The 27,765-nt window shown below is 35.0% G+C and overlaps 1 protein-coding gene across 1 annotated transcript in view; it reads right to left on the reverse strand.

Moving 5' to 3' along the window:
- The window catches only part of LOC145269281 (WD repeat-containing protein 35-like), a 143,094-nt gene extending 130,673 nt beyond the window's left edge, over positions 1–12,421 (reverse strand). The window contains exons 1-3 of the mRNA XM_080124963.1: positions 12,253–12,421; positions 8,043–8,160; positions 1,552–1,614 (exon numbers count right to left, since the gene is read on the reverse strand). Of these exons, the coding sequence (XP_079981089.1) occupies positions 1,552–1,614; positions 8,043–8,160; positions 12,253–12,276 (205 nt within the window). The 5' untranslated portion in view covers positions 12,277–12,421. The remainder of the gene's footprint in view (positions 1–1,551; positions 1,615–8,042; positions 8,161–12,252) is intronic.
- Between the last annotated feature and the right edge of the window lie 15,344 nt (positions 12,422–27,765).

The raw sequence follows: 27,765 nt of genomic DNA on the forward strand, positions 1-27,765 counted from the left end.
TGCAATAAATTCTCTAAAATGCTTAGATAATGACATATAACTGTTCTTTTGTAATTAAATATGTTTTTTTTATTATAATAATTTTTTATATAATGAGATATCCCCTATATACTTTTAACATTATTTAACTAGCAGGACCCGTGGAAACCCCACAGGGGACACAGTCATATGTAATATATGAATATCAATTTTTAGTAACTTTGGAACATTTTCATTGGTTGATTACCACAACCGGTGGTTATAAAAACGATTGTCGAAATCATTGGTGTCATACCCCCATTAGTTCGTCTGATGAGAATGGTCTCCTAGCGGCTTTGGCTGCAGGGAGACAGGGTAGTAGTACTCGTCAAGGACTCGTCACTTGACACTCAGCCCAACAGGTGAGGGGCTGGGAATCGGCCCAGCACCTGTTGGACTGAGGTACGCCGCCTGGGTAATACCTAGGAGGCCCACCCTCCCAGGCCTTGCCACTGGGCTTTCCGGTGGAGTAAGTTCATTGCTTACTGCCTGAGGCGCCCCTACCGGGGAATGCCGACGAGGTTTACTCAGGCAATTTTTACAATTGCAGGAGTGCCCTTCCTTTAGGGGAGCCTGCTGGATCCACACTTTCCGGCCTTGTGCCACATTTTGCAGAGGTGGGCGGCAAATAAATAACTACCCCCATTAGGAGTCAAAAACATTTTACAGTTGGCATTCTGTAGATGTTCAGCTCTGATATTATTGTAGCTCTTTTGTTAAAACTGCAAAAGTATTTATCTAAGCTAGCAGGGATGCCTGGTGCATCCCGGTTTTAAAGTATGTTTAAATATGATATTTTAATTCTTGCAGATTTTGTATATATTATTATAGAGTTAATGTTCTATCGATTTTTATATATTATAAAGTTGCGGTTTCAAAAATATAAAATATATCCATATGACTTGGATGCATCAGCTTGAATCGAAATCGAAATCAAAACTTATGAAAAAAATATGTATATATATATATATATATATATATATATATATATATATATATATATATATATATAACTAGAGTTCCTTCAGCTATAATCGAAACCAATGCCAAACTTATGAAGAATTCTTGATTAAATTATTAATAAAAAAAAAAGAGATTACTGGAGTACCATCAGCTGAAACCGAAATCAAAACTTATGAAGAATTCTTGGTAAAATTATTGATTACAAGAAATGGAAGTCCGTAACTATTAAACAACAGTCACTTGAACGTAAACATGACACACAAATTAAATAACACGCACGCTATCCTATTGATATATAGATACATATTTTGACTTGATAAATTAAGCTTCCTACTAAGCAATAATTTTGTAAAGGACATTTCCCCCTTACTTTGCAGCTTAACTTTGTGTCCCTATTTTTACCTTTTCTTATTCTTATCTGATTTTTGACATTATTGATATTATTCGGATTACAATTTTAAGCTTTGTTGTCATTTTCAGGTGGATGTTTTTGCACATGAGGAATATTTTATGTGGCACTCATGAACTTTTGCAAATATCATATAGGATAAGGAGGGCTTTTTTTTTTACCTGTGTGTCCTGCAACAGCTTGATTCATGGAAAGGCTGCTTTGTCCTCTTTTGCCTTTAACATCTTTCGAGGAAAAAAAAAAACAATAAGTAAAATATATTTAAAAAAAGAGAACTTAATCACAAGAATCTCAGTAAAAACCTGAAAAAAAAAAAAAAAATGTACCATCAACATTTAAAAATGAAAAAGAAATTCACATCGAATTTAGTTATTCTCTGCTCAGTTTGTGGAAAGGGAGTTGAGTGCAACTCAATCCTTTGTGGTATTCCTAAGCTTTGATTACCTTAGAAATGCTGTGAAATTACAAGTAAGTTTTGAGATGTTTCTGAAATTATCAGCTGCAGATTAGTTATTTGTATTAGTTCGATTCTTTAGTCTACTGTTTTTATCTTGAGCATTATTTTCATGTTTCAGGTGTATCTTGTCAACCCTGCAGACACCCGTAGCATAGTGGATAAACTACTTGGTAAAATTCAGTTGTAAGTTACACGCTTCTGGAGATTAAAGGTTCAATCCTCAGAGCATGAGAAACTCAAAATACAATTGTGAACTACTTCTACTCAATCATGGCCGACGGAATGAGCGCACGCTACCTTTTTTTTTTAACAAAGGAGTCACCACTTATCAGGCCCGGAGGCCAGTCGAGGATAAGGGCTAATGGGTATACATAAGTAGTGAAAATTTTGTAAATTAGATTACTTAGGGGGATAGTTCATCAAGAACTTGTTTATATTGGACTTGAAGACAACCAAATTGTAGTCAGCTGGAAAGCAGGCAAACGGAAGAGAGTTCCACAGGTGTACAATTCTAAGAAAGAAGCTTTGTTCATGGAATCTACGTTTAGGTTTAGGCACAGATAAAGAGTGTGGGAAATTATTGATAGTGGTTTTGGCTAGACGAGTGTTTTTCGTGAAAGTTTGGCGAGGAAGGACCATAGATTGAAGCTTAGATGAGCACTTGCCATGAAAATAACAATAAAGCAGAGACAGGTTCGCAACATCTCTTCCGTGGGAAAATGCAGGGAAGAGAAAAGGGCATCCCCCACTAAGCTACGAAGTCTATTTTGAACTCTGTCGAGGAAGGATAAGCGGCTTCTAGCAGCTCCTGCCCAGATGTGGCAACAGTACTCCATCATTGTCTGTACCTGGCTTTTATATAGGTGAAGAACTGCATCAGGATTGAGATATCTACTGGGGCAGTAGAAGGATCCTACAATTTTTCCAGCAGCCTTAGCAACGGATTTGATGTGTGTGTTCCATTTCAGATCAGAAGTAAAGGTCAAGCCCAGAAGCTTGTTAAAACATGCAGTCTCCCTAAGATAAGAGCTATTCATTTCAATTGATGCCAGATGAGGATCAGAGCGGTGATGATGTAAAGATAATAGCTTGGTTTTAGATGCATTAAAAGTAACCTCTTCCTACCTCTGTAGATTAAATAAGGGTTCTATTCCAAATTTTCTGCAGATTCCCAAGTTTGACAAAATTAACATGAAGAAAGTCGGATGTTACATCGACGAAAACGTTGTGAAACTTTAAATAAGAACAGTAGTTTGAAAATCTGAATAATATGAGTAGGTTGAGAGATGATACCCAGTTTGTTAACAAGAAGTATAAGACAATAAAGATAACTGAAAAATTATATTTGAATAGCAAGGTTAGAGAGGTTGTCCAGAAAATTTGTCATTTTGATGATAATACTAGCACACGTGAGAGAACTGGTGCCAATGTGATTGCAAGAATTAGGAGTGGATAGAATAATTACAAAAACTTTCTGCCATTACTAATATTATTATATATCGGGAAAAAACAGTTGGAAATAAGTCATACACCATCTATTATGACTGCAGAATCCCTACAACTACATAGCAAGAAAATGGAGCCATAAATCTTGACATTGTGACATGAGACAAGAAGGAGAAAGAAGCAACCTTAGTAGAAGTTAGTGTTCTCAATGACGGTGAGTTAAACAGAGTTGAGATGAAAAGATAACGAAATACAAATGGCATATGTACGATATGAAAAGAAACTGGAATCTTAGGAAGATCTCTATTGTTCCAGTAATTATAGGAGCAACCAAACTCATGAAAAAGAATTTAAAAAATTACATGGCAAATATACCCGGTGAACCAAGTGCAAGAGAGATACAAAAAAAATTCCACTTAAAGAAATAGTTAGAATCTTAAAGATCTTTCAGTTGAAATGTATGAGAGTGAGTGATTGTCTGGCATCCGGTAGAATGCTCCATCCCCAGCTAGATAAAAGTGAAGAGATTAAAAGAATTTTTATCATATCAATAGAGATATATTTACAGACAAATCTGTATTTGCAAGGAGCTCCCCCCCCCCTCACCATTTTGAGTGTTTCCTTGAATTTAAACAAAGTCTCCTCTCATCTCTTTCTTTCTCTTTTTATAGCCTTTTGGAAGATTTTTGATTGTTCCATAGGTTACATATTTTTTTCACTGTTGATCCATGCATTTCAAACTGTTTAGCTATGGAATAAAGGGACTGACCTCTTGCCTTCTTCATAACAATCAATTCTCTTATTTTCATTGTTATAGTGGCCATTTTTAACAATTCTTATCAAATATGAAAACAATGTGGTTAGATGAGTCTAATCATGGAAATATTCCACTTAAGAGGGGTAGACACTTTTTCATTACCCCCCCCTCATTTTTGCAACATTTTTATTTATTTCTATTGCACGTTACCAATAAAATTTTTAATGCTTATTCTATTTAGCTTTAATATAATTATCAGATTCCGAAAAAAAAAAAACAAGAAAAAAAAAAATTAAAAAAAAAAAACAAGAATAAAAACAAAAACAAAAAAAAAAACAAGACAAAATAAAATAAAAAAAAAAAAAACATTTTTAGGAAAAAATTATAAAAATATACTGGGTGCCCATTCGAAACTGAGCGATGTTGTACATTCGTTATTAAAAAGTTGAACATTCAAGGCAGACAACTGCTTGAACATTCAAGGCAGACAACTGCTCATATTAGAGTAATCGCTCTTTATTTGAAAAATAACATGAGTATAAGAAAATTGAAAACAAGTCTGAATGGAAGATTGTTTGGTATTTAAAAAAAAAAAATAAAAAATTGTACTTTGCATGTACCCATGATATGAAGAAAATATTGTATTAAAAAATCACGTAAATTTATCAAGTAGTTTTAAGCAAGTTTGAGATTTTAACTTTCTTGTTAAGTATAGCTTTCTAAAATCTCACAAGTTGTAATTTGGAGTTCTCTCCCTTATTTTTAGCATGTGTTAAAGATAACCTTGTATTATCATCAGTCATCACTGCTTAATTACAAAGTTTGATTTTTTTATTTAAAAATAAAATTACTGGATCAATTTACGTGATTTTTGGTGTACGATATTTTCTTTCTGTCAGAATTATGTACATCATAGATTAGTTTTCATTTTTGTTCATAAAATATAGGGTGAATTCTGGACAAGCACTAGTTGTTTTGTTAAACATAGCTATTGGAAAGATGTGATTTATTATTTGTATAAGTATTTAATTAGTGTGTTTACATTTGATTAAAAAAAAGCATTAGGAATGTGAGTGGACAGTAGGTATAATCCTGAATTCCTCAACCTGCAGATTATGCCCCCCCCCCCCCGTGGATATGCGTGTATAGAGGACAGGATACAAAGCATTGCTCCTTTTCAAGAATTCTCCCCATATCAAAAAACAAAAATAAAGAAAAATCTATACAGTAGAACCCCGGGATATGAAATTAAAAATTAGTAACAAAATACAGTACAATATATATGATACACCTGCATGTAATCAAATAACATCATAAATAACACCATAAGGCAGGGTAAATACTGTAACCAGGGGCTGGAAAAACATTGTATTCCACATCGTAACTTGAAAAGAAAAAAAATAACGTATCCTAGTGCTACAGTATCCTGGAGTTCTACTGTATTATTTATGTGCACGTACCTGTGATGAAACAAAAATATCATATTCCAAAAATCATCTGAATTGATCAAGTAGTTTTATTTTTTATAAATAAAATAATTTTTAAACAATTAATGGGAATTCGTAGGCATTACATTTACATCATAACTCTCACAAGTTTGAATTATATTGAGTTATCTCCCGTTGCTTTTTTTTTTTTTTTTAAAGATTGTTTTCAAAATGGTGTAGAAAATAGGCGCTCTTCAGTTATTCAAAAATTTTATTTTCTTAGTTCTCTTACTTGGGGTATTTCTGGACAAGAAGCAAGACATTTCTTTTCAACAACGAAAGTCAAGATTAAAAAAAAGACGCTGTGTATGCATGTGAAAGGGAAGGAGAAAGGGAGCCATTCTTTGATGAAACAAAAGTCATCTAATTTCTCTACCTTAATCACAAATGGCTTGAAGTCTTAGCCGTCATATCAAAATTAAATTTTTTAGCTTTCAGAGAGAACTGTCATTAGAGACAAAGTAAGCCATAGAAAAGAAGATGAAAAGAGAGGAAGAAAGAGAGAAATAAATCCAATTAAAAAGTGACAAAAAATAAGGAGGTAAGCAACTTGGCAGAAATCAGTATTTTCTTATTAACAAAAGAAAATGGATTTCAACTAAATAGCAGAGAGCACAAATTCAAGGGAGATAACAAAGCAATTTAAGTGGAAATCAGTTTTTTTTCTGTATTAAAAAAAAAGGACAACTCATATCCTTTAGACATACTGAAAGGAAAATATTAGTGTTGGGATTGGAATCATAAAAATCAGAACTTTTGGGGGCATTGGAATTGATACAGGAATCAGAAAAATGTATGCTTATTTTCCGATGCCAGAAACGATTTTTTGTAATGGATTTTTTTGTTTTTAATAGTAATCCACTTTTTAGAAACACAGAGAAAATGAAATTCAAAACGCGTTAGAAGATCGGACACATACAATTTTTTTTTAAATAAACATTTATTTAAAGTTTCTAAACTAACAAAGCCCTCATCAGGAATTTTTTTTTTAAAACAATACATTTTTTTCTTTTACTTGCCATGGTGTAGTATGGCACAGTCTATTTGTCAAAGATGGATGTTGTGTATCGTCCAGTCAAGTCAGTAGGCGCTCGATCATGTGCGCATGTGTAGAAATTAATGCGCACATGTTCGAGCATCTCTCCACTTGACTGGACGATACACAACATCCATCTTTGACAAATAGACTGTGCCATACTACACCATGCCAAGTAAGACAAAAAAAAAAAGAAAAAAAATGTATTGTTTAAAAAAATAAATTCCTAATTAGGGCTTTGTTATAAGCCCAAAATTAGAAACTTTAAATAAATTAATATTTTTTTGTTTTTTCTAATTTAATTTTCCATTGCTAGTACAAATTATAACATGATAAATATTTATTAGTTTTAAACTATTTGTTGTGTGTCAGTAATGCAGTTAACACAGTACTGAGTTGAACCCAACTTACTTGTGTCGGACAGGTGCAGAAAGGTCAAGGAGTTACCAGTGACACACATCAGATTCAGTGATTTCTACTGACAGAGCATATACCTGCATGTTAGAAAGTGAGTCGGTGTGTTTTAAGTGCAGGCCGGCTAATGGGGGTTACCACCCCTCCACATATACATTCTGATATAAATAGAAAAGGGATTTTTCAGTAGAGAAAAGAATGTGTGATAGTCGGTTGAAGTTGAAGTTGGTAGACAGTCGAACTCGAGTTAGTTTTGAGATCAGGAGGGTCAGAGGAAAAATGTGTTGACAGAAACGCAAGAAGACTTGAGTCAGCAGTGCTAGTGGTTCCCGGGTTCACTCATAGATAAGGTGATCCTTGCCAGAGGGTCGGCATCATGTTTTTCTCTTGGATGCTCTTTGCAGCTTATCGATCAGTGACGGGGGCGAGGGGGGGGGCATCCCAGAGGAGAAGAGATAACAAAAGAAAGGTATGGTGAGCTCTTAACACATATATACGCACAACGCATACACACATATAAGAACTGCAGTAAGTAGATGCACAACTTTGAGGTCCTTAAAGGAGCTTGACCGTGTGTATACACATCCAACTGTGTAAACATATGTAAAGTGTGTATAAGACTTATATATAGTGAGGGGGAGAAGATGTGTGTAGGCGAGTTTGAAGAAACAATCAAAATATAAACTGCACGATTTAAAAGAGGTCATTAGAACACCCACCCATATCTAGGCGAAACGATGTAGACACAGTTACAAAAGAATTAGATATACAAAAAGACAATAACAGAACATCAGAAAAACTAAAATCTATAGATAACCACCCACAAGTATATTTTTTCTACATTAGTGAATATATATTGCATGGGCTTTTATGGTAATCTGAAAATAAAAAAAAAGTAGAAATGACAACTGTATAGCTAAATATTTAGAGGTTTTTAGAGAATCGGATTCGGTAACTGTATTGGAATCAGGAATTTAGAATCAATAATTGTATTGGAATTGGGAAAAATATTGGAATCGTCCTATCACTAGAAAATATATGTCAAAAAGATTTACCTAAAGGAGATTCCAGTTGCATAATTCTTAATAGACCATTTTCCCCTCCACATGCAATGTAGCCTTCACTTTTGTTCCATGCTACGCACCGCAGCTTGGAATTATTCGGCATCGCAATCTGAAAAAAAAAAAAAAAAAAAATACACAAGAATATTAACATATTTTAATCATAAATTTAAATAATGTCCATATCAAATTTTTGGATAAAGAGTTTTTATTTAAAATATAACATTTAATGCTACTAAGATCAAGCTTCTTTCTTTTAACAATTACAAGAATCCTTCTCAACCACCAATTGCCATGACAAGTAACACTCTACCTGAAAAGTCCATTGTTTAAATTCCTTGGCTTAACATACACAGGCAATATAAATTGGAACAAATGCATTGAGGACACTGCCAAGGTTGCTGCAAATAAGGTAAACTCCCTCTACCATGCTAGAAAATTACTCACACCTGAGAGTATCCTATCCCTCTACAAAGTATGAATACCATGCATGAAGTATTGTTGACACATCAGGCTTGGCATATCTACCATTAGTCTCTCCCTCTTAGACAGGATCCAAAAAAGGATTTTAAATCTAATAGGTCCCACACCATCAGCCAAGCTCTAACCTCTGTCCCATCACCGCAATGTTACATCCCTGTGCCTGTTTTACAACTACTTTAATAGAATGTGCTCTGATGAACTCATAGCACTTGTGCCCTCCCGACTAACTCGACAAGCAGCAAAATCCCACCTCTTCACTGTTGAAATCTCTAGATGCCAGAAAACCTATTCTAATGCAGGGTTCTATGGACAAACTTATCTTTAGTTGACCTTTGACAACTAAATATTTTCGTTTACTAGCCAAATAGAAAAGTTACCAGCCAAACCCACATGATTTTTAGAATATGACATCTGCATTCTGTGAGAAGCGTGTACATCATAAAGATTTTTTTTGAATAAGTGTAATTCTATATATACAACAAATTTTATGTTAATATTTGAAGGTATAAACATTCTGTTTTCTTCAAAAGCCTTCGTTAAAAAAGAGTATATTGTTCTATTAAACTTTTATTGTTTAAATAATTTAACTTTGTTCGTTTTATTAAAAAAAAAGTTGAAAAGATATTTTTCACTCAGTAGTGAGCTTTGGAAGATTGTCAGTGAAAAAAATACAATCGCCAAAAGATAAGCGTTTCATTATTTCTAGTTGCCACTTTGAAAAATCACTCGCAAATGCGACTTTCACTCGCAATGTAGAGCCCTGTAATGGTTTCTTACCTCAGATTATTAGACTTTGGAATTCCCTCCATTTCCTGACTGTACTGACATGCAGAAGTTTAAATGTAATGTGAACAGACATCTTGCTACTGAAGTTCCCACAATCCCCTGCTAGAAATGATCCCAAATTGTAGCTACTTATCTTCCAGGTGGCAATATGCCTTGTTTGGAGTGAAAAAAAAAAAGTCAAATTAAAACTTATTAGCAAAAAATGTGAGTTGTAGGAAAGTTATGTACAACGTCTACATTCCTGAAAACAGTTGCCCAAAACTTTTCTGCTAGTCATGGGCTGAAGGACTATATCCTAACGAAGTCTGTCCCATGTGCTCCAAGCAGTCATTTGTCTGTTGAGACAAAACAATTAGTTAAAATATACATGGGGGTAAAAAAAGCCAACTCTTTTCTAGCACCAATTGAGAGACTTTCAACAATCAGTTCAATGGAGAATAGGCTCTGTGACGTAGAATAGGTCCACCTTAGATGGACTGGCAGTTGTGGACAGTGCAATATTTAAAATTAGAAATTGGAGCTGATTATTTTTTAGATTATAAGTTATTAGCACAGACAGGTTGTTTGTTTATTAAAAATGTGTCATAACAAAATTAGAGGGACGAGTTAAACAGTCAGAGCAATTGTTAACGTAACGTGATGTGGATCGCTACGTCACAGATTTGTGGAATGTAATTTTGGAGGAGAATATGGATCAGCAAAGATCTCGTGGAGGTGATGAGATAAAAATAAGTGGCGACTAAAACTATAGCGAAATAAGGACCTTCTTCTCTTTCTCAGAATAAGAAATGATGACACGATTTTGACCGTGGAAAACCATGGTGACTGACTAAAACCTTTAAACAAGAAAAAAAAAAAAAAGAAAAAGGCACGTGCTTGACTGGCTTTCAATTTGTGAGTACGCTCCTAAAATTTATTTCATATGAGAGTGTGATTAGGAGATACTATTTTGCATCATATTATTGTATTCGTCCATGGATATGACATCTTCATTATAAGAACCAGTGTTATTTTTTTCCATTATATGTTACTTTGGCATTTTTTTTATTTAATGCTCGCAAAGGGAAAAATTTGCAACTAATTTCATTGTTAATAAAATCTCTTCTTCGTTTCAAAGCAAGACCTTTATATTTTATTCTTTACCCCCCCCCCTCTTTTATACCATGCTTTCATTTTTTTTTCAGGCTAGTTACTTTAGTGTCGAATTTATCTGGAAGCAAGATAAAATTCCGACAGGGGAGAGGAAGTTGCAACAAAGTGAAACTATATTTACTTCATCCAATTAAATTCCTTGTTACTATGGTAACTGATCAGACAGATGACAGTAGTTTGATTTTTAAATAAGAAAATCAAATTTTATGAATATTCGAAGAGTGGTTTTGATGACCGCCATTTTGAAAAAAATCTAAAATAAATAAAGGGAGATAACTAAATAATAATTCATACTTACTAGATTTATTTTGTAATCCCATTTATCGCTTAAAATTATTTTCTTTATAAAAATAAAACTACTTGATCAAGTTATGTGATTTTTAGAATATGATATTTTCATTTTGTATATCATACAGATTTTTCTTTATTTTTGTTTTTTTAATATAGAGGGGATTCTAGACAAGAACCACGTCATCTTAAAAATGCAACGAACAACAAAATAGTGGTCTCGTTAGAGCCATAGTCGAGCTTCGATAATCATTTAACAATCGAAAATTAAACGAAAGTGATAGAAGCATATATCCAATAAACGTCACCATATTTTTTTTTTAATGGAAATCACTTCAAGCAAAGCATGAAGCCACTTGATACATCAAGCTAAAAATAAAATATTACTTTAAGATAAAAAAAAACAAAAAAAAAAAAATAGCCAACGAGAAGTGTTAGCTGGATAGATTTCAAATCAGAAAACTGCAACTCTCCCCTTTTTAGAAACATCGCTAATTTGGGCGAAATGCAGTATTTTGCTTAATTTTCGATTTTTGAGCGATTATCGAGGCTCGACTATGGCTCTAATGATACCATCATTTTGTTTTTCGTTCTAACTCGACAGGCCTTTACACTACCTTTAAAGTAAAAAATAAAATAAAATAAACGCTTTAAAATAAGTTAAAACCTATAAAACTTTATCCATGTAGGTAGAAGAGTAACTTATTTTGCCTTTAGTAGCAGGTTAAATATTTGTTGGGTTTTGTTTGTTTTCTTTTTTCTTTAATTGCGACTATTTTCGAAAATCATTGAACGTTTACTTAAATTTTCAAGAGTTATAAAAAAATCGGTACTTATGCATGCACTTATTGATCCGTGCTGAAATAATAACGTTATTATTTAAAAAGCCATTCTTAACTTGGGGAGGGTGGGTGTTTTGTACCTATTCTGCACTTTAATCTTACAATCGAATAAAAAAACATATCATAAAACTTTAATTAAACTTGGAAATACGATTTAGAAAAAGACGCGTATTAACACCAAAAAATCAATCTGGCTAACAAAAATTATAAACTATATATATATATATATATATATATATATATATATATATATATATAAATTTATACTTATATATAAATAAATAATATATATGGTACTCATGCAGAGAGTGATCCGTGCTGAAATAATAACGTTATTATTCAAAAAGCCATTCTTAACATGAGGAGTGGGGGATGTTTTGTACCTATTATGTACTTTAACTTTACAATTGAATAAAAAAAAACATATCAAAACTTTAATTAAACTTGGAAATACGATTTGAAAAATAGCACGGATTACTCTCTGCATTAGCACCTCGCTAAATACTGAAAAATGTTGTAAATATAGGAAAAATGATCGTTTTCCAGATCGTTAGAAACGACTTCTAATTCATGTCAGCTTCCTTAGTTACCAACAAGTGTGGTCGTCAAAAAAGAAAAGAAGTTTTTTGTTGTTGTTTTAGTTTTATAATTACCTTTTTACTCAAGTAAACAAACATTTTTGATTTGCAGTGAACAAAAAAAAAATGTGAACGTGTATTAGTTTCTAAACTTTTTTTTTTCGAATTCTATATACAAGTGTTTTTGTTTTGAGATCGGAGTAACAAACACGTTTTTTGACGAACTTCTCCTCGCGCGTCAAGTGACGTCAGCGAGAATTAATGTTATATTCACGCGAGATTTCATCTCTTTCCGTCCCGCCCTTATTTATTTACTTATTTATTCATGTATCTTGTTAAATTCAAACTTAACTTTTAGGTTTCCTTCTCTATTTTTGAAATTTCGATTTCTTTTTTTTTTTATCGTCGGAAATAACTGATGTAGATTCGATATTTTATAGAATCACTCCCGTCTTGAAACTTTTTTCCTTTGCAATTAACAGTTTAGGAATAAACTTAGAAAACTTCTGCGCGATGCAGACAAGCGTAGAGTCAAATACAGCTGGTTGCTCGGCTTTTTGACGGGTTGGGTGTGAATGTAATGCAAAACTTGGAACCTTCTTATTCTCGGGACGCGACCCTTTTATTTGAATGAGCTGTAGTTCAGTTTAGTAGTAGGAGGCCATCCTCCTAGGCATTCTTCCTTCGTTCCTTCCAGAGGAGTGAAGGTATTTTATTTCCGGCAATATATAAAACGGGGTTGGTAGTGGAGTCACTATCTGTATTTGTCAAGAGCTCTCTCCACGCCCTGGAAAACCTACACGCAGATTTAGCGAGACTTTCACTTTCTGCATCCAGAAAGCTTCCCAATAGTCTTATAATACGCTACATGAGAGCTCTTCATTCAAGCTCCTTGGTTTAATATTCATAGACAACATGAATTGGAACAAATACATTGAAGACATTGCCAAGGCTGCCGCAAAGAAAGTGGATTCCCTCTACCATGCTAGAAAATTACTCACACCTGAGAGTATCCTGTATCTCTACAAAGCCACTACGCATGAAGTATTGCTGCCACATCTGGACTGGTGCATCTACCATTTGTCTCTCTCTCTCTTTGACAAAGTCCAAAAAAGAACCTTCAACCTAATAGGTTCTGTACTATTAACCAAGCTCCAACGTCTGTTCCATCACCACAATGTTGGATCCTTGTGCCTGTTTTATAAGTATTTTCATGGAATGTATTCTGACAAACTCCTAGCACCTTGGCGTAAATAACCCTGATTAAACCAACAAACAGCAAAATCCCACCGCTTCACTGCAGAGGTTCCTAGATACTTGGAAGCCTTCTACTCTAATAGTTTCTTGCTTGAAATTGCTAGACTTTGGAATTCCCTTTCATTCTCCTAACTGTACTGACATGCAGAAATTTAAATGTAATATAAACAGACATCTCGCTGTTCAACTCCCTACACTCTCTGCTCCATGTCCCCGTACATATGGTCCCAAATAGTAAGCCCTTATGTTCAAATGGCAATATGCCTTGTTTAGGGTGAATTAGAGTAAACAAAAAAATACCACTGGCTGTGTCAGTTTCTTCTAGCCCAGGTACCAGTTTAGGAGAAGAAATGTAGGTGCGTTACTTTCCTAATAATTATTTAATTAATAATCACAAAAACAACAAAACACCTTGAAACAAATAACAACAAAAAGGTTAATTGCAGAAGAAAGACGAGATTGTTTCTTGAACTGAAAAGAAAGAAAGGCCAAAGGAATCTGCCTCGCTGGGTGTCGTCTGCTGATGGTTTGGTAGGTGAGCAATGGATGGCAGTAGCCAGTGAGTAGCGGTGTTAGGAGTGTTGTGAGAGAGATCTGTCCTGGTTGCTGGCTGGTGTCTCTCTGCCCAAATCAGCTGCGTTTCCAAAGGGCTAAAAATAGTCCTTTAGGGGACAGCTACAATCAATGTGCTCTGCCAACCGATTGGTCAGTCTTGCCGAATCACGTTGGCAAAGGGCATTGATCCGCATATATAAAATAGTTTGTTAACCATTACACCAGTATCCTCTTGCCTTTATCGATAGAACTTTTGTGGTATATGTAGCTAACACCTATATATCTTGCACAGTGCTGTTTCAACACCTAAGGTTAGACGCACATGGGTATAGTGAGAATTTATATGTACAAGAATAGTATGTAGGATACCACTTTTGCAGCTGTTTTTTTATATAGGGTTTAAAATAAATGAGAAAATGCAATAGGTTGAGCTTTAATGTTTTTTACTAAGATGCCAGTAGCTAAGCAGGTACAGTTAGATTTAGTTTTCCTGTAATAAGTTTGAGTAGAAGTTAATAACATCGTATTGTGACTGACAAGAGTGTAACAAGTTGGTATGACTCTGTGTTTTCACTTATATAACCAATGTTAATTGGTGCTCGGCTCCCAGCAGTTAGTTGAAATTCAGTGTCAGCAACCAATTAAGATTGAAAATTCTGATAGAATTGTAACAGTTACATGACAAAAGATCTATTTTCTTTTGTAAGTACATTCAATCTCTTACATAGAAATAAGTTTCGATTTGGTTGGTGAAGACATTCACACCCAAACACACATAGTTATACACTCTCTCGGTCTTTCCTAATTTCCTAATTTCTGCCTAAAGCTTGATTTGCACCAAATACAATGGAACAGATGTGACTCGCCACTTGTCATAACTTTGGATCAAATTAAAAGACCTGGATAATTAAAGACATTCTTACTCTAATATATACCTGTCAAGCTAACTTGTAGTTTACGTTCCTATATTTTTATGTGGCTGTTAAAAAATAAAAAATGATTGATTTATTTAAAACTAGCGAGGGGTACCCGGCGTTGCCCGGGTGTTTGGAGGTGTGTGTGGAAACTCCGGGGGTGGGGTGGGGGTTAAAAAAAAAAGTAAGTATGAGGATTGAAACCGAACACTTGAGGCAAAGTTGTAAATTAAAGTGTGAAAAAAAAAATGTGCGACGTTAACCATTGCCCCACGGCGAGATGCTAACGGAAACACGTTTGAATTTATTTAATTACTTGGATTTGGCAGGTGCCCGTTTTAATGAGTTAATGAGGTCAAGTTTGACTGCGGGGTGGGAACGCTTCCCAAGATGTTATAGGAAAAGACTAACCCACATGCGGCGAGCGACAAATGTTGAATATTTATCTTCCCAAAATCGAGCAAATTAAATAGACAGGCGAGCTTCATTGTTAACTCTGAGATATTACGATTTATATGTGATATAAAAGTTTTTAAAAGTTGTTAGGCAAGCGACCGCTTCTCTACATTTTCGCTTTTATATTTATAGATTTGATTTTTTATTTGATCGGGTTTATCAAACATTATTTTGTGGTAAAACCCTTTATACATCAACATAGCTGCTAGTTTATTCTGCTGATAGCACAGTGAGACATGTTTATTTATCAGAATCTGTTGCAGAGTAAGACAAATCTCCTCACTTCCCCAACCCAGAAAAATTAATCTTTAATGAAGGAAGAAAATTAAGTGAAAAATTGTCCATAGTTTTTTGTGACTGAACAATATTTTTAGGAAATTAATTCCTATTTTAGTTATGTAAATTCTTTCGAGTTGAGAACAAAGCATACACTCGAGTCAGATTATTTTGTTTTTCTTTCTCCCATAGTGAAACATTTGTTTATTTCCCTAAGCAGCAGGTCATTCACATGTTGTGACATTCTATCCACCAGACCGGTCCGTGGACTGATTATCTCTTGTCCAGTCCTGGCTAAATTTTGTGGAAAAACGATTCTCTGGTGCCAGAGATGGGGGGGGGGACTAAACAGAATAGAACTGTCGAATCTATTTATGCTACATTTAAAATCAATTGGTAGATATATATTTATGCTACATTTAAAATCAATTGGTAGAATCTATTTATGCTACATTTAAAATCAATTGGTAGAATCTATTTATGCTACATTTAAAATCAATTGGTAGAATCTATTTATGCTACATTTAAAATCAATTGGTAGATATATATTTATGCTACATTTAAAATCAATTGGTAGAATCTATTTATGCTACATTTAAAATCAATTGGTAGATATATATTTATGCTACATTTAAAATCAATTGGTAGATATATATTTATGCTACATTTAAAATCAATTGGTAGATATATATTTATGCTACATTTAAAATCAATTGGTAGAATCTATTTATGCTACATTTAAAATCAATTGGTAGAATCTATTTATGCTACATTTAAAATCAATTGGTAGATATATATTTATGCTACATTTTAAATCAATTGGTAGAATCTATTTATGCTACATTTAAAATCAATTGGTAGATATATATTTATGCTACATTTAAAATCAATTGGTAGATATATATTTATGCTACATTTAAAATCAATTGGTAGTATCTATTTATGCTACATTTAAAATCAATTGGTAGAATCTATTTATGCTACATTTAAAATCAATTGGTAGAATCTATTTATGCTACATTTAAAATCAATTGGTAGAATCTATTTATGCTACATTTAAAATCAATTGGTAGAATCTATTTATGCTACATTTAAAATCAGTTGGTAGAATCTATTTATTCTACATTTAAAATCAATTGGTAGAATCTATTTATGCTACATTTAAAATCAATTGGTAGATATAATGCGTGCATTCATGGACGAGAAAATCTATCATTAAATAAAACAATCAAATAAAAAATACAAATTAAAAACTGAAATAATCATAGTTAATATTAACATTTGCATCTAATAAAAAAAAAATAATAAATATCGCAACAACTTATCTGCTAAAAGCTTCCGTCTTCAATGCAAACTATTAAAGATAGTTCTAGCTCTAAGTACACTTCAACGTTCGAAGATGTTTTTTAAAAATTCATCCACATGCAGTCTCCAACCTGGTTGGAACTGTGCTGATGGTGACACCCCCTTCATCCACTTTCACCCAGACTTTATAAAAAATAAATTGCATTGGTTGGTGCGGTCAAATAGAAGTCATAGTCTTTTGTGGTCATGTTGTACCAATAGACAGCCTCTATCTTTTCTACATCCAGTTGGTCTCATTCATCTCCAAGTAGAGAGCTAATGCATCCCTCTCCAGATACAATTGGAGTAGACTCGCCACACCATCCACCTTCTGATGTTTTGTTACCAACCTCCATTTCTTCATTGCCCGTAAATGGCTTCACCATATCATTACTTATTCATATCTTCGCTATAATAACGGCTGAAATAGCTTGAAAGATTGTCTATAGTTTTTCATGACTGAAAAATATTTTTAGCGAATTAATTCCTATTTTAGTCACATAAATTCTTTCAATTGGAGAACAAAACACACATTTGAGTCAGATTCTTTTGTCTTTCTTTCTCGCATGATGAAACATTCATGTATTCACCTAAGCATCAGCAGCAGCCCTTTTTTCTTCTTTTTTTTCTCCCAACTGACAGTAAAATCACAATCGTATGAGGCAACATCCAAAAACATAAGACTTATTTCAAACAAAAAAATCTGTCTTTTTATGCTGCCATCTCGGACTCCCAACAATGCCTAAATGTGCATTCTTGTATTATTCTTGTATTGGAAATGTTTCAGGTTCATGCACTAGTGCTTTTCTACAGCAGGTATGACACTACCATTTCCAGTGTAATGAGCTGACTGGTGAAATTAATATCCGTAGCAGAAACAAATGGAACCTTTTTCTTCCTCGAATTAATGCTTCTCCTCCCCTGTGTTATTTGGCCACATACTGACCAATCAGGGGTACGGCGCATTGATCCTTCCTATCCCCTAAGGAATTCGGCCAGCATCCGGTTTGAGGAATATGAACTCGTCCTTACTGAGAGAGCCACCAAACAGAACGGACCTCCCTTTTCTTCTCTCTCTTCACCTCGGCGATTTCTAACGGTATTGACGATTCCACGGGGAATAACTACCGCGATAGCACCAGGTAGCCGGAGTTCAGCTTTTGACAAGGAACATATCACATTCTTCTTAATAAACCTTTTCTGTGTTACATTTTATGAAGTTGTTGCGTTCGTCATTTCAGAAGCTTGTATGGAATTATTTATTTTATTAGGTTGTGCCCTAAAAGCTTTTAAAACCCTAAATATCTTTAATTAATTAAACAGGTTAAAATGATAAGTTAATTAATTGTGAAAATAATTAATTTTCAAATTACTGAATCATTTGAATTTGAGTAAGTAACAGATTGTTAAAATCAGTAAAAAAAAAAAAAAAAGATAAAACTCACCAAATGCAGTCAACCTTTTGCCAAGAACAAAACAATTGTAAGAAGGTGCATGGGGTTGTCAGAAACAAAACAAAATAAAATGAAAACAACACAAAAGTGTTGAACATTGACAAGTGCGCGGGGTCAACCTGATCAGGAGATGGAGTGCAAAGTTTGACACAAGACCTTGGAAGCGGTCAAAGAAATTGAAGCCCAGATCATTAATTATGGCACTAACCATTGGCTGCTCTAGCATGACCAACGAGTGTGAAGGAGGGCGTTTTTTCTTACCCTCCTCCATGGTCATGGCCTTAAACCATTTGTCGACAGTCCTGATTGGATAACTAACCAGAAAGCGCATCTGCCAAAAATCAGGTTCATAAAAAGGGGGACACCAAATTGAGAAACTGAGTTAGTTCCACTTGTAAGGTGCAGATGTGTTAAGCAGGTGCTTGTGGTTTTGAAAATCTTCTGCCATGACTCAAGCCAAGAATGACAGTTTGTTTATAATATTGAACCAAGGCAACACGATATAAGAACTTAGAATTTGAAAGGTCAAACCCAAAAGAACTCATTGATACAAAAACAAAACAATGTTTAAACGTTATGTATGAATGTCCCCCTCCTCTCTCTCTCTCTTTATCTCTCTATTTCTCTCTTTCACTCTCTTTTTCTCTCTTTTAATGAAGAAAGAGAGAATTAAATATAATTTCATGGTTTTAAACAGTTGGCGCTTGCATTCTGGAGTCGGCAGACGTGACATAGCATGCGTCTGGTTTCAACTGGTCTTTATAAAAATATGCTCCTCATTGTTAAATCTTAAATAAATTATATTTTTATAAAAATGCATTTGTTCGCTATTTTTGTATAAGCGTTAAATTTCAGCATGCCATTAATGCCGATGATTGAAAGATGCCTGTGATAACGCAATGAAGACAAGATGCCAGCTGGTTATAGCCGACGATATCTTGACGCGTTTTTGCTGATGTGTCCAACATGTGTCTATCGTTTGAATATCGTTGGATATCGTTTATTCCCCCGGGGAGCTGGTTGCGTTCCCAGGATGTTTCTCAATCAATTAACTCTCCCAAAAACGATTGTGTCATACAGTAAACTATAGGCTGTAAAAAGATAAATTCCCACAAATACCAGTTATTTGCAATACATTTTCTGCTCTTTCTTTTTCTCTCTTTTTTTTTTTTTGAAATACATGCTTTCATTTCACTTTCATTTGTTTTGTGTTCTTCTCTTCGCACTGGCATAAAAAACAAACAAACGTAACATGTAGCCGCAGCTGAGATTGAACTTACTACACAAATTTATAGTGCAATTTAAATCTTGTCCGTATTTGAATACTTGATGTTCCCCTAAGGTTATCAAGGGTATTTTTTATCATGACGTCATCACTAGACATCTACCCTCGACAGAAGAACAGACCGCGCCAGTTTCCCAACCTGGTATTTTACCTTGCAGTACACACAGTGCCTTACCTTCCCAAATGGTCACCCATCTGATACTGGCCAGGCTTGATGTTGCTTAACTTCAGTAATCTGGTGAGAACCGGTGTGTCGACATGATTGTGCCGTATAAATATATGCACTAGCGTAACAATATATTTCCTACCAAATATATACTTGATAAAAATCCTAATAATTAGTTAATAAATTGACTGTAGATGTTCATTTTGGTTGGCACCATGCGAGTCTGCATGCTTCAGTGTGTGTGACTAGGATAGGCATGTCGATGCATGTGTATATATTAGCATGTCATGTGTGTGTATATATTAGCATGTCATGTGTGTGTGTATATATTAGCATGTCATGTGTGTGTATATATTAGCATGTCATGTGTGTGTGTATATATTAGCATGTCATGTGTGTGTATATATTAGCATGTCATGTGTGTGTATATATTAGCATGTCATGTGTGTGTATATATTAGCATGTCATGTGTGGTCTCTGAAAAAAAAAAAAAAACTACCAGAAAAGATATATAAAGCTGCATGTTTTGCTCCTTAAAGTATGCACAGCTTTTTGGCAGAGAAGATCCTTGTGTCTCTAGTTGGCATAAAAAAAAATGCCAATTGGAGATTTTGTCCAATTAAAAGTCGAGATGTAAAGATAACATTCACTGGTGCTGCTTCTCATAAATTTAAGAAGATTAGACTCTAAAACGTATAATTTGGTTTGGTTATTGGTTGTTTTGTTTTATGAAGATATATCAACACTTTTTGGGTTATTTAATGCTGAATCCAGTCATTTTAGAAAAAAACTTATTGTCACAACCATTTGTTTCGGGAGTGGTTAATAGGGGAGATAATCATTGATTAATTTGACTTTTTTGCCACATTGCAGAAATATATCCTTTTTAATTTTCTTCAAATTTTGTTTCAGTTTATATAAACCGACTCTTCTAAAAATGTTGTCTTAATTTGTATATTTTATTTTCTGAAAAAAAATTATTTAAAAAATTATTATTTTATTTTAAATCGTACGTTTATGTTGTCTTTCCGATATTATTGAAAAAAAAAAAAAAAAAATGAAAGAAATGAGTTGTCCCCCTTATTGGTTGTCTACCCTTGTCGACCTTACTTTCATTGTATAATGATTTTTTTCTCCCTCATTGAGAATGCGTAAAATTTGATTTTCTTGACCCCCCCCCCCCAAAAAAAAACACTACTTGATCAAATTACGTGATTTTTAGATTATTTCATCTGGGTTTGTTTTATAATCCACAGAGATATGCAAAGTGGTCAAAAAGTTCAAATGTACAACAAATAAATGTTAGCAAAGGCAAGATAAGTTACTCTTTTATCTATCTGGAAAAGTTTTTGGTGTCATTACTCACTTTAAAACATTTAATCGGTCCAAAAAATATATAGTGTCGAGTGATAGGTGCGAACAAGAAAAATGGCAGCGAACTGACACCTAAATATATAAAGGTTTGATAATGACTTAAAAATAAAAAAATGTTATTATCAAATCTTTACATATTTAGACAGAGACAGGTAGGAGGAAGAGGGCATCTTTCCTTGTTGCTTTCTGATGTCTCTTGTCTTAACTGACTATGATTCCCAAAGAGCTATTGTAATTCTTCTTGAATTGATGAAATAAATGCGTTAACGGAGAGTTCTCCAAGAGAGAAAAGAAATCATTGTTTATGACTGCTAGATCAACCCCTGTTAGACTGAAAGCTAACAGAGAAAACAGTAGTCTTTTGGTAAATGTGGCAGTTGTAAAGAACAAAAACACAAAATAAAAAATTCTGTAAACTAAATTGACATATTGACTGGATGCCTAAGCACCCACTATTTTCTCCTGAAGATAACTGCTCATAGACTTTTGACAGCTAAAAGAATTTTCAACCTTTTTCTTTCCTCACTTTACCAAACGGCATAAGTAATTGAATAAACTCTTTCATTTTTGTTATAAAATACGTTTTGATTTCTTTGCATGCGACAGTTTTTGTTACTTGAAAAAAAATATTATGGGTATTGGTGCTGCTAACAGTTGGAGATTGTCATATTTGGAATATGAAGTAATCAATATGTCCTAAACATCAATTAATATCACGGTGAGATAGTAGGATAGGTCTTGATTAAAACGGGGTAGAAAAACGAACACACATTTCTCTTTATAGATTTTCAGAGATAGCAAAACTGCAGATGTCTTCAGCGGCTGTAACTTTTGTAACACAAGAAGTTATCTCCCTTTTATTGCTTCTCAGACCAAGATCACAGTGTAGTATCTGTTCTGATTCTACACTTCACTTTTTCTGTCTTCGGTCAGTGGAGGAGAAATCCTTCATGACTGAGACAATTTTTATTTTTGTTCTTATCCAGAGTGCCCCTTTTTGGAGAGCTGGATTTTCCCCACATTACAAACGGGCCTTGTGTTTAACTCTGCCCTGGTGGGGAGGCAAATAAATAGGAGCATTACGGACATAACTAAACCAAAGAAGCAACATATTTTAAAAAGTTTTTACAACATATAATTGCCTATTTAATTTTTTTTTTTTATAACATTTTCACCCCAAACAAGGCACATCGCCACTTTGATGTAGGGGGCTACTATCAGCGACATAAGCTACGGGGGTACTATGTAGGGAGTTGGGCAGCAAGATGTCGGTTCACATTACACTTGAACTTCTGCATGCCAGTACAGTTGGGGAAGCAGGGTCCTGGAAGGGAATTCCAAAGTCTAGCGGTACTGGGGAAGAAACTACTGGAGTAGAAGGCTCTCTTACATCCAGGGATCTCTACTATGAAGGGGTGGGATTTAGCTGCTTGTCAGGACTGTCGGGGGTATTTATATCGAGGGGGTACTAGTGCTTGCAGTTCGTCAGAGCATTCACCATTAAAGTACTTGTAGAACAGGCAGAGGGCTGCAACATTTCGTCGATGGGACAGAGGCTGAAGCTTAGATGCCAGTTCAGGACCTATCAGGTTGGCGACTCTCTTTGGAACCTTATCCAGGAGCGAGAGACTAGTAGCAGATGCACCAACCCAAATATGACAATAATACTCCATACATGAGCGAATGGTGGCTTTATAGAGGTACAGGATACTTTCGGGCGTTAGTAGCTTTCTAGCACAGTAGAGAGAACCTACCTTCTTTGCAGCGGTCCTGGCAATGCTCTTAATGTAATTGTTCCAACTCATGTTTCCTGTGGCCAAGGAGTTTTTGTAATTATTGAAGGAAACAAGCTTAGTCTTGGCAGCATTGAATGTGACCATCCATTTTTGACCCCATTCCACTATAGATCGGAGGTCATCCTGTAGTGTTTCTGCCATTTCTTTAGATATGTGTTCTTTTATTTTCCTGTCATGTCTGTTATAGAGCATGGTGTCATCAGCATATGTACCCATCTCACAGGCAATTTTGTCAGGGAGGTCATTTATAAATATCAGGAATAATAGAGGTGCATTAAAATAATAAAACTGAATAACTACAATTCGTGATAATATTTTTATTGTGCATTCATAAAGCATTTTAACCACTTATTTCCATTTTAATTATTAAACACAAAAACTAAAACACAAAAGCTTATCCGTAGTTGCCGCAAAGGTAAATGTTTCTCACATGCTTTTTCGATTAAGGGAATTTTTCCTTTTTTCTTTCTTTTTCTTTCTCTTCAAAATGCTCTATTGTCAAAAGTGTTTTTATTCATAAAGTCTGAAGAAATGCTGGTTTTTGAAAATTTTCAAACGATATAATGTTTGAAATTGTTGACTGGACATGGAAACAATTGTAACGTAAAATAAAATACACTTTTTGTTACCATCAACACCTTTTTTGAATGTCTTGATTTTGCTTTCACGGTATATATATATATATATATATATATATATATATATACATACATAAATGAAAAAAGTCTATATTCGAAGTTTCATGGTGTTGACCATCTTACAATTTATTCCTTTGAGTATGTTGACATTCACAATTCTTGACAGTAGCATAAAATCATTCATTTAATAATTATATCAACCAATGAAAAGAATGGCATAATAAAAGGGAAAAATAAAATGTAATTGCAACTTCTCTTCCAATTTTCGGATTTTGTCGTCCATATGCCCATATGCATTTTATTTTATTTTAATGGGTTGGTAGGTGCTATTTCTTCTGCGGAGTTTTGACAAGTTCTACAATGATCTAAGAGTACTGTTGAAGATGTGCAATTTCTAGGCTTGATGCAGTAACTCACTTCTGTGAGACCAGATTGTAGAAGGTGTCTGTGACCAGTTAACTAAGCAAGATCTGTTAAAAATGCAGAACCTTACTCTACAGAAGAGTGTAGACATTTGCAGAGCAGCTAAAATGGCCTCAATCCACAGACAAAGAATTGGACTAGATACAGCCTAGGTGATGAGGTTATGTCAAACCAGTCAAGTGAATGAACCAGTCTCCAAAAGAGAATGCCTATTTTGTGGCTACACACATGTGCCAAAATGCAGTGGATGCCCAGCCCATAACACACTGTGCTATGCATGCAATGAGAAAGGACACTTTGAGTCCGTGTCTCAACAAAGACAGAATGATGCAAAAACAATCGACTTCTCTTGTTGTCACAAGAAAGAAAAATGGGACAACGAGAATATGACTGGATCCTCACGGACTCAACAAAGCACTCATGCGAGAGTACTACACCATACCAATTCTTGAGGATATTCTTTATGACATGAGGGATGCAAAAATATTCACAAAAGTGGACCTCTCATCAGGATATTGGCATGTTGAGCTCAATGAGGCATCCAGTAACCAGACCATCTTTCAGGCATGCTTTGGACAATACTGTTGGCATTGGTTACCATTTGGGATGAACTCCTCGGCAGAGATATTCCAAAGAAAACTGAATGAACAATTTCAAGACATTCAGGAAGTTGTCATTATTGTAAATGATCTGGTCATTTATGGGAAAGACCCAGAAGAACATGACAAGCAGTTCCACAAACTACTTCAGAAATGCCAAACAATAGGAGTAAAACTTAACCAAGAAAAAATAGAAACTGGACTAAACACGATTACTTTCATGTGGCATTGCATCACCAAAGATGGCATTGGAATCGATCCAGAAGAAGTGAGGGCTATCACTGATATGCCAGCACCAGGAAATATTGAAGCTCTCTGCAGATTCCTATGCATGACAAACTACATAAGGAAATTTATTCCAAATTTTTCAACAATGACAAAACCGCTTCAGAACCTGACCAAAAATGATGTTCTGTAGGCGTGGTCAGATTCCCAACAAGCAGCTTTCAACACTGTAAAAAAGCAATCACAAACTCACCCATCCTTATGCACTACAACCCCCACAAGGAACTGGTTCTCGAAAATGATACATGTGAATATGGGTAAGGAGCAGTGCTTACACAGGTTGACAAACCAGTTGCATTTGCAGGTAGATCAACAAAGATATGCACAAATTGAGACAAAGATGCTGGCAGTTGTATATGGCCTAGAAAAATTTCACCACTATACACACGGAAGAGAAGTGGTAGTTTTGACTGACCACAAGCCCTTTGTCTCAATCAGCAAAAAGCCCTTATCAAAGGCACTAAAACAGTTACCTCCTTCTACAGGCCCAGCCATACAACTACACACTCCAATATAAGCCAAAGAAAGATATCCCATTAGTAGATACACTGTCACGAGCACCAACAAGCAAGCCAGAGTTGGAAGAAATAACGTCAGTAAATAATCTGATAATGCAACTGATACACAAGCACAGGCTCGCAGAGATTTGCCAAAAGATAGTTAAGGACTCCAACACGAGAGCACTGGCATAAGTAATCGCTAAAGGGTGGCCAGATGATAAGGAAACTCGATCGAACTATTCTTTGATTACAGAGATGAATTCACAGTGCAAGATGGACTAATACTGCAAGAACAGAGAATAATCATACTGTATGCTATGTGGACTGAAATGAAACGAAAAGCACATACCGGTCACCTAGGCATAAATACATGTTCGCGAAAAGCGAGGGATCTCATATTATGGCCAGGAATGTCTAAAGAGATTAGACAATACATTAAAGCCTGTGGCACCTGCACGACCTATGCAGACTGCTAGCCAGCAGAAGCACAAATCATAGCACCAGTGTTGTAAAGACCTTGGCAACAAGTAGCAGCGGATCTCCTATCAAAGCTAAAAGCTATGATTGAATGTATGATAGCGCATTTTGCATTTTATGAGGTACTGACATCTGACAATGGTCTTCAATTTTTGTCATACTCGTTCAGAAAATTTGCAAGGGAATGGTTGTTCATACACGAAACAATATCACCATGCAACAGCCAAGCAAATGGTGCTGCCAAAGCAGCAGTAAAAATCACCAAAAGCTGCTTCCGCAAATGTAAAGTATCAGGGGAAAATCCATTCTCAGAGTTGTTGAACCTATGTAACGTGCCAACTGAAGGACTCAGCACCAGCCCAGCACAAACACTCTTTGGTAGAAGGACGAGAAAACAGGAGAGGAGGCTTAGGCACCATGACACGGGGAAAGAACTGAAAAACTTCAATGTTGGTGATGATGTTTGAGTCTAGCCATCCAATTCCTACACAAGAGAGTGGAGAAAAGCAACAGTCCGAAAATGAATGAGTGGTAGGTCCTGTGAAGTAGAAGCAAGAGATGGACAACTATACCATCGGGATAGGTGATTCCTGCGCAAAACGCCCGAGTCAAAACATTCTTTCCCAGGATGCCATCAGACACGCAGAGCTAATGCTGACCCTCAGTCCCATATAAAGCCTGACAAACTCATACTACAAAGAGAAATGATTGCACGGGAAAATGAGTCGGCTGAAGAAAGCATTTATCAAAGTAATGACAGCCAACAACTGATTACATGTTAAGGACACATTATTTGAAAACGTGCACGCTACAACAAATGTTATATACTGGGTGATATGGTTATTATTATTAGTATTAGACGATACCACTTGTGCACGTATGTTACGTGAGTTCTAATTAGTAAAGATATGAGTCTTAGTGAGAGTTCTTGTCTTATTACATATGATGTTGTATCTTAGAGAGAGAGATGTGTATGTAATGACATTTTATAACACAGACATATAATAACAATGCAATTTACCTTTTTGTAGAAATCACAAACACAAAGATGAGCTTTATCCAAAACACATGATGAATTTATTTCCTTACGACCGGTCGTGATTTCCTTATTAAGAATTCAAAGTTTCACATTTTAGTTTCTGAAGTGACGTCTCGCTTCAGACGTCCGCCTGTCTCTGAGTTTTCTCACTGACCGTCTCCCCTGACTGTCTCCCCTGACTGTCTCTCTGACTGTCTCTCCAACCAACTAACTCTCACTCCCTATATTGAGAAATCCATGCATCCCGGCCACGTGAGCAAAATTCACGTGTTTCAACATGCGCGACTTTGCACGTTTCCGACATTGATTTCCCAATAACCTATTTTTCTTGTGTTGTTTCCACAAAGGAATTCAACCTACATATCTAATTTATTTAACCCATATTTTATTATCCACATTCTTTTAACAATTGAATAGTTTATTTATTATTTATTTCATCCGAATTAACAATTTACTGGACATTCCATTTAAACCTATTGTTCTTTAAAACTTATGTCCAGGGTTCGATTTCTGCTTTCTCTTATTTTCATTTTAACTAATCTCTCTATTTTTATACTTACATGAACAGGGGACAGCCCTTATCATGTAACACAAAGACACAATTCATCCTCCTCCATGTTGCCATTCAAAACCCTGTCGCTACCCCTTCCATCTAAGAAAAAAACAAAATAAACAAACATCCTCCCTGATGGGGAGAGATGCTATGTATAACAAACCCCACCACTGCCCTCCATAGCTCTCTTCCCTTTC

The sequence above is a fragment of the Euprymna scolopes genome, chromosome 45 (assembly GCF_053919585.1).
Source record: "Euprymna scolopes isolate OS-2025 chromosome 45, ASM5391958v1, whole genome shotgun sequence".
In the NCBI taxonomy this organism is placed as follows: domain Eukaryota; kingdom Metazoa; phylum Mollusca; class Cephalopoda; order Sepiida; family Sepiolidae; genus Euprymna; species Euprymna scolopes.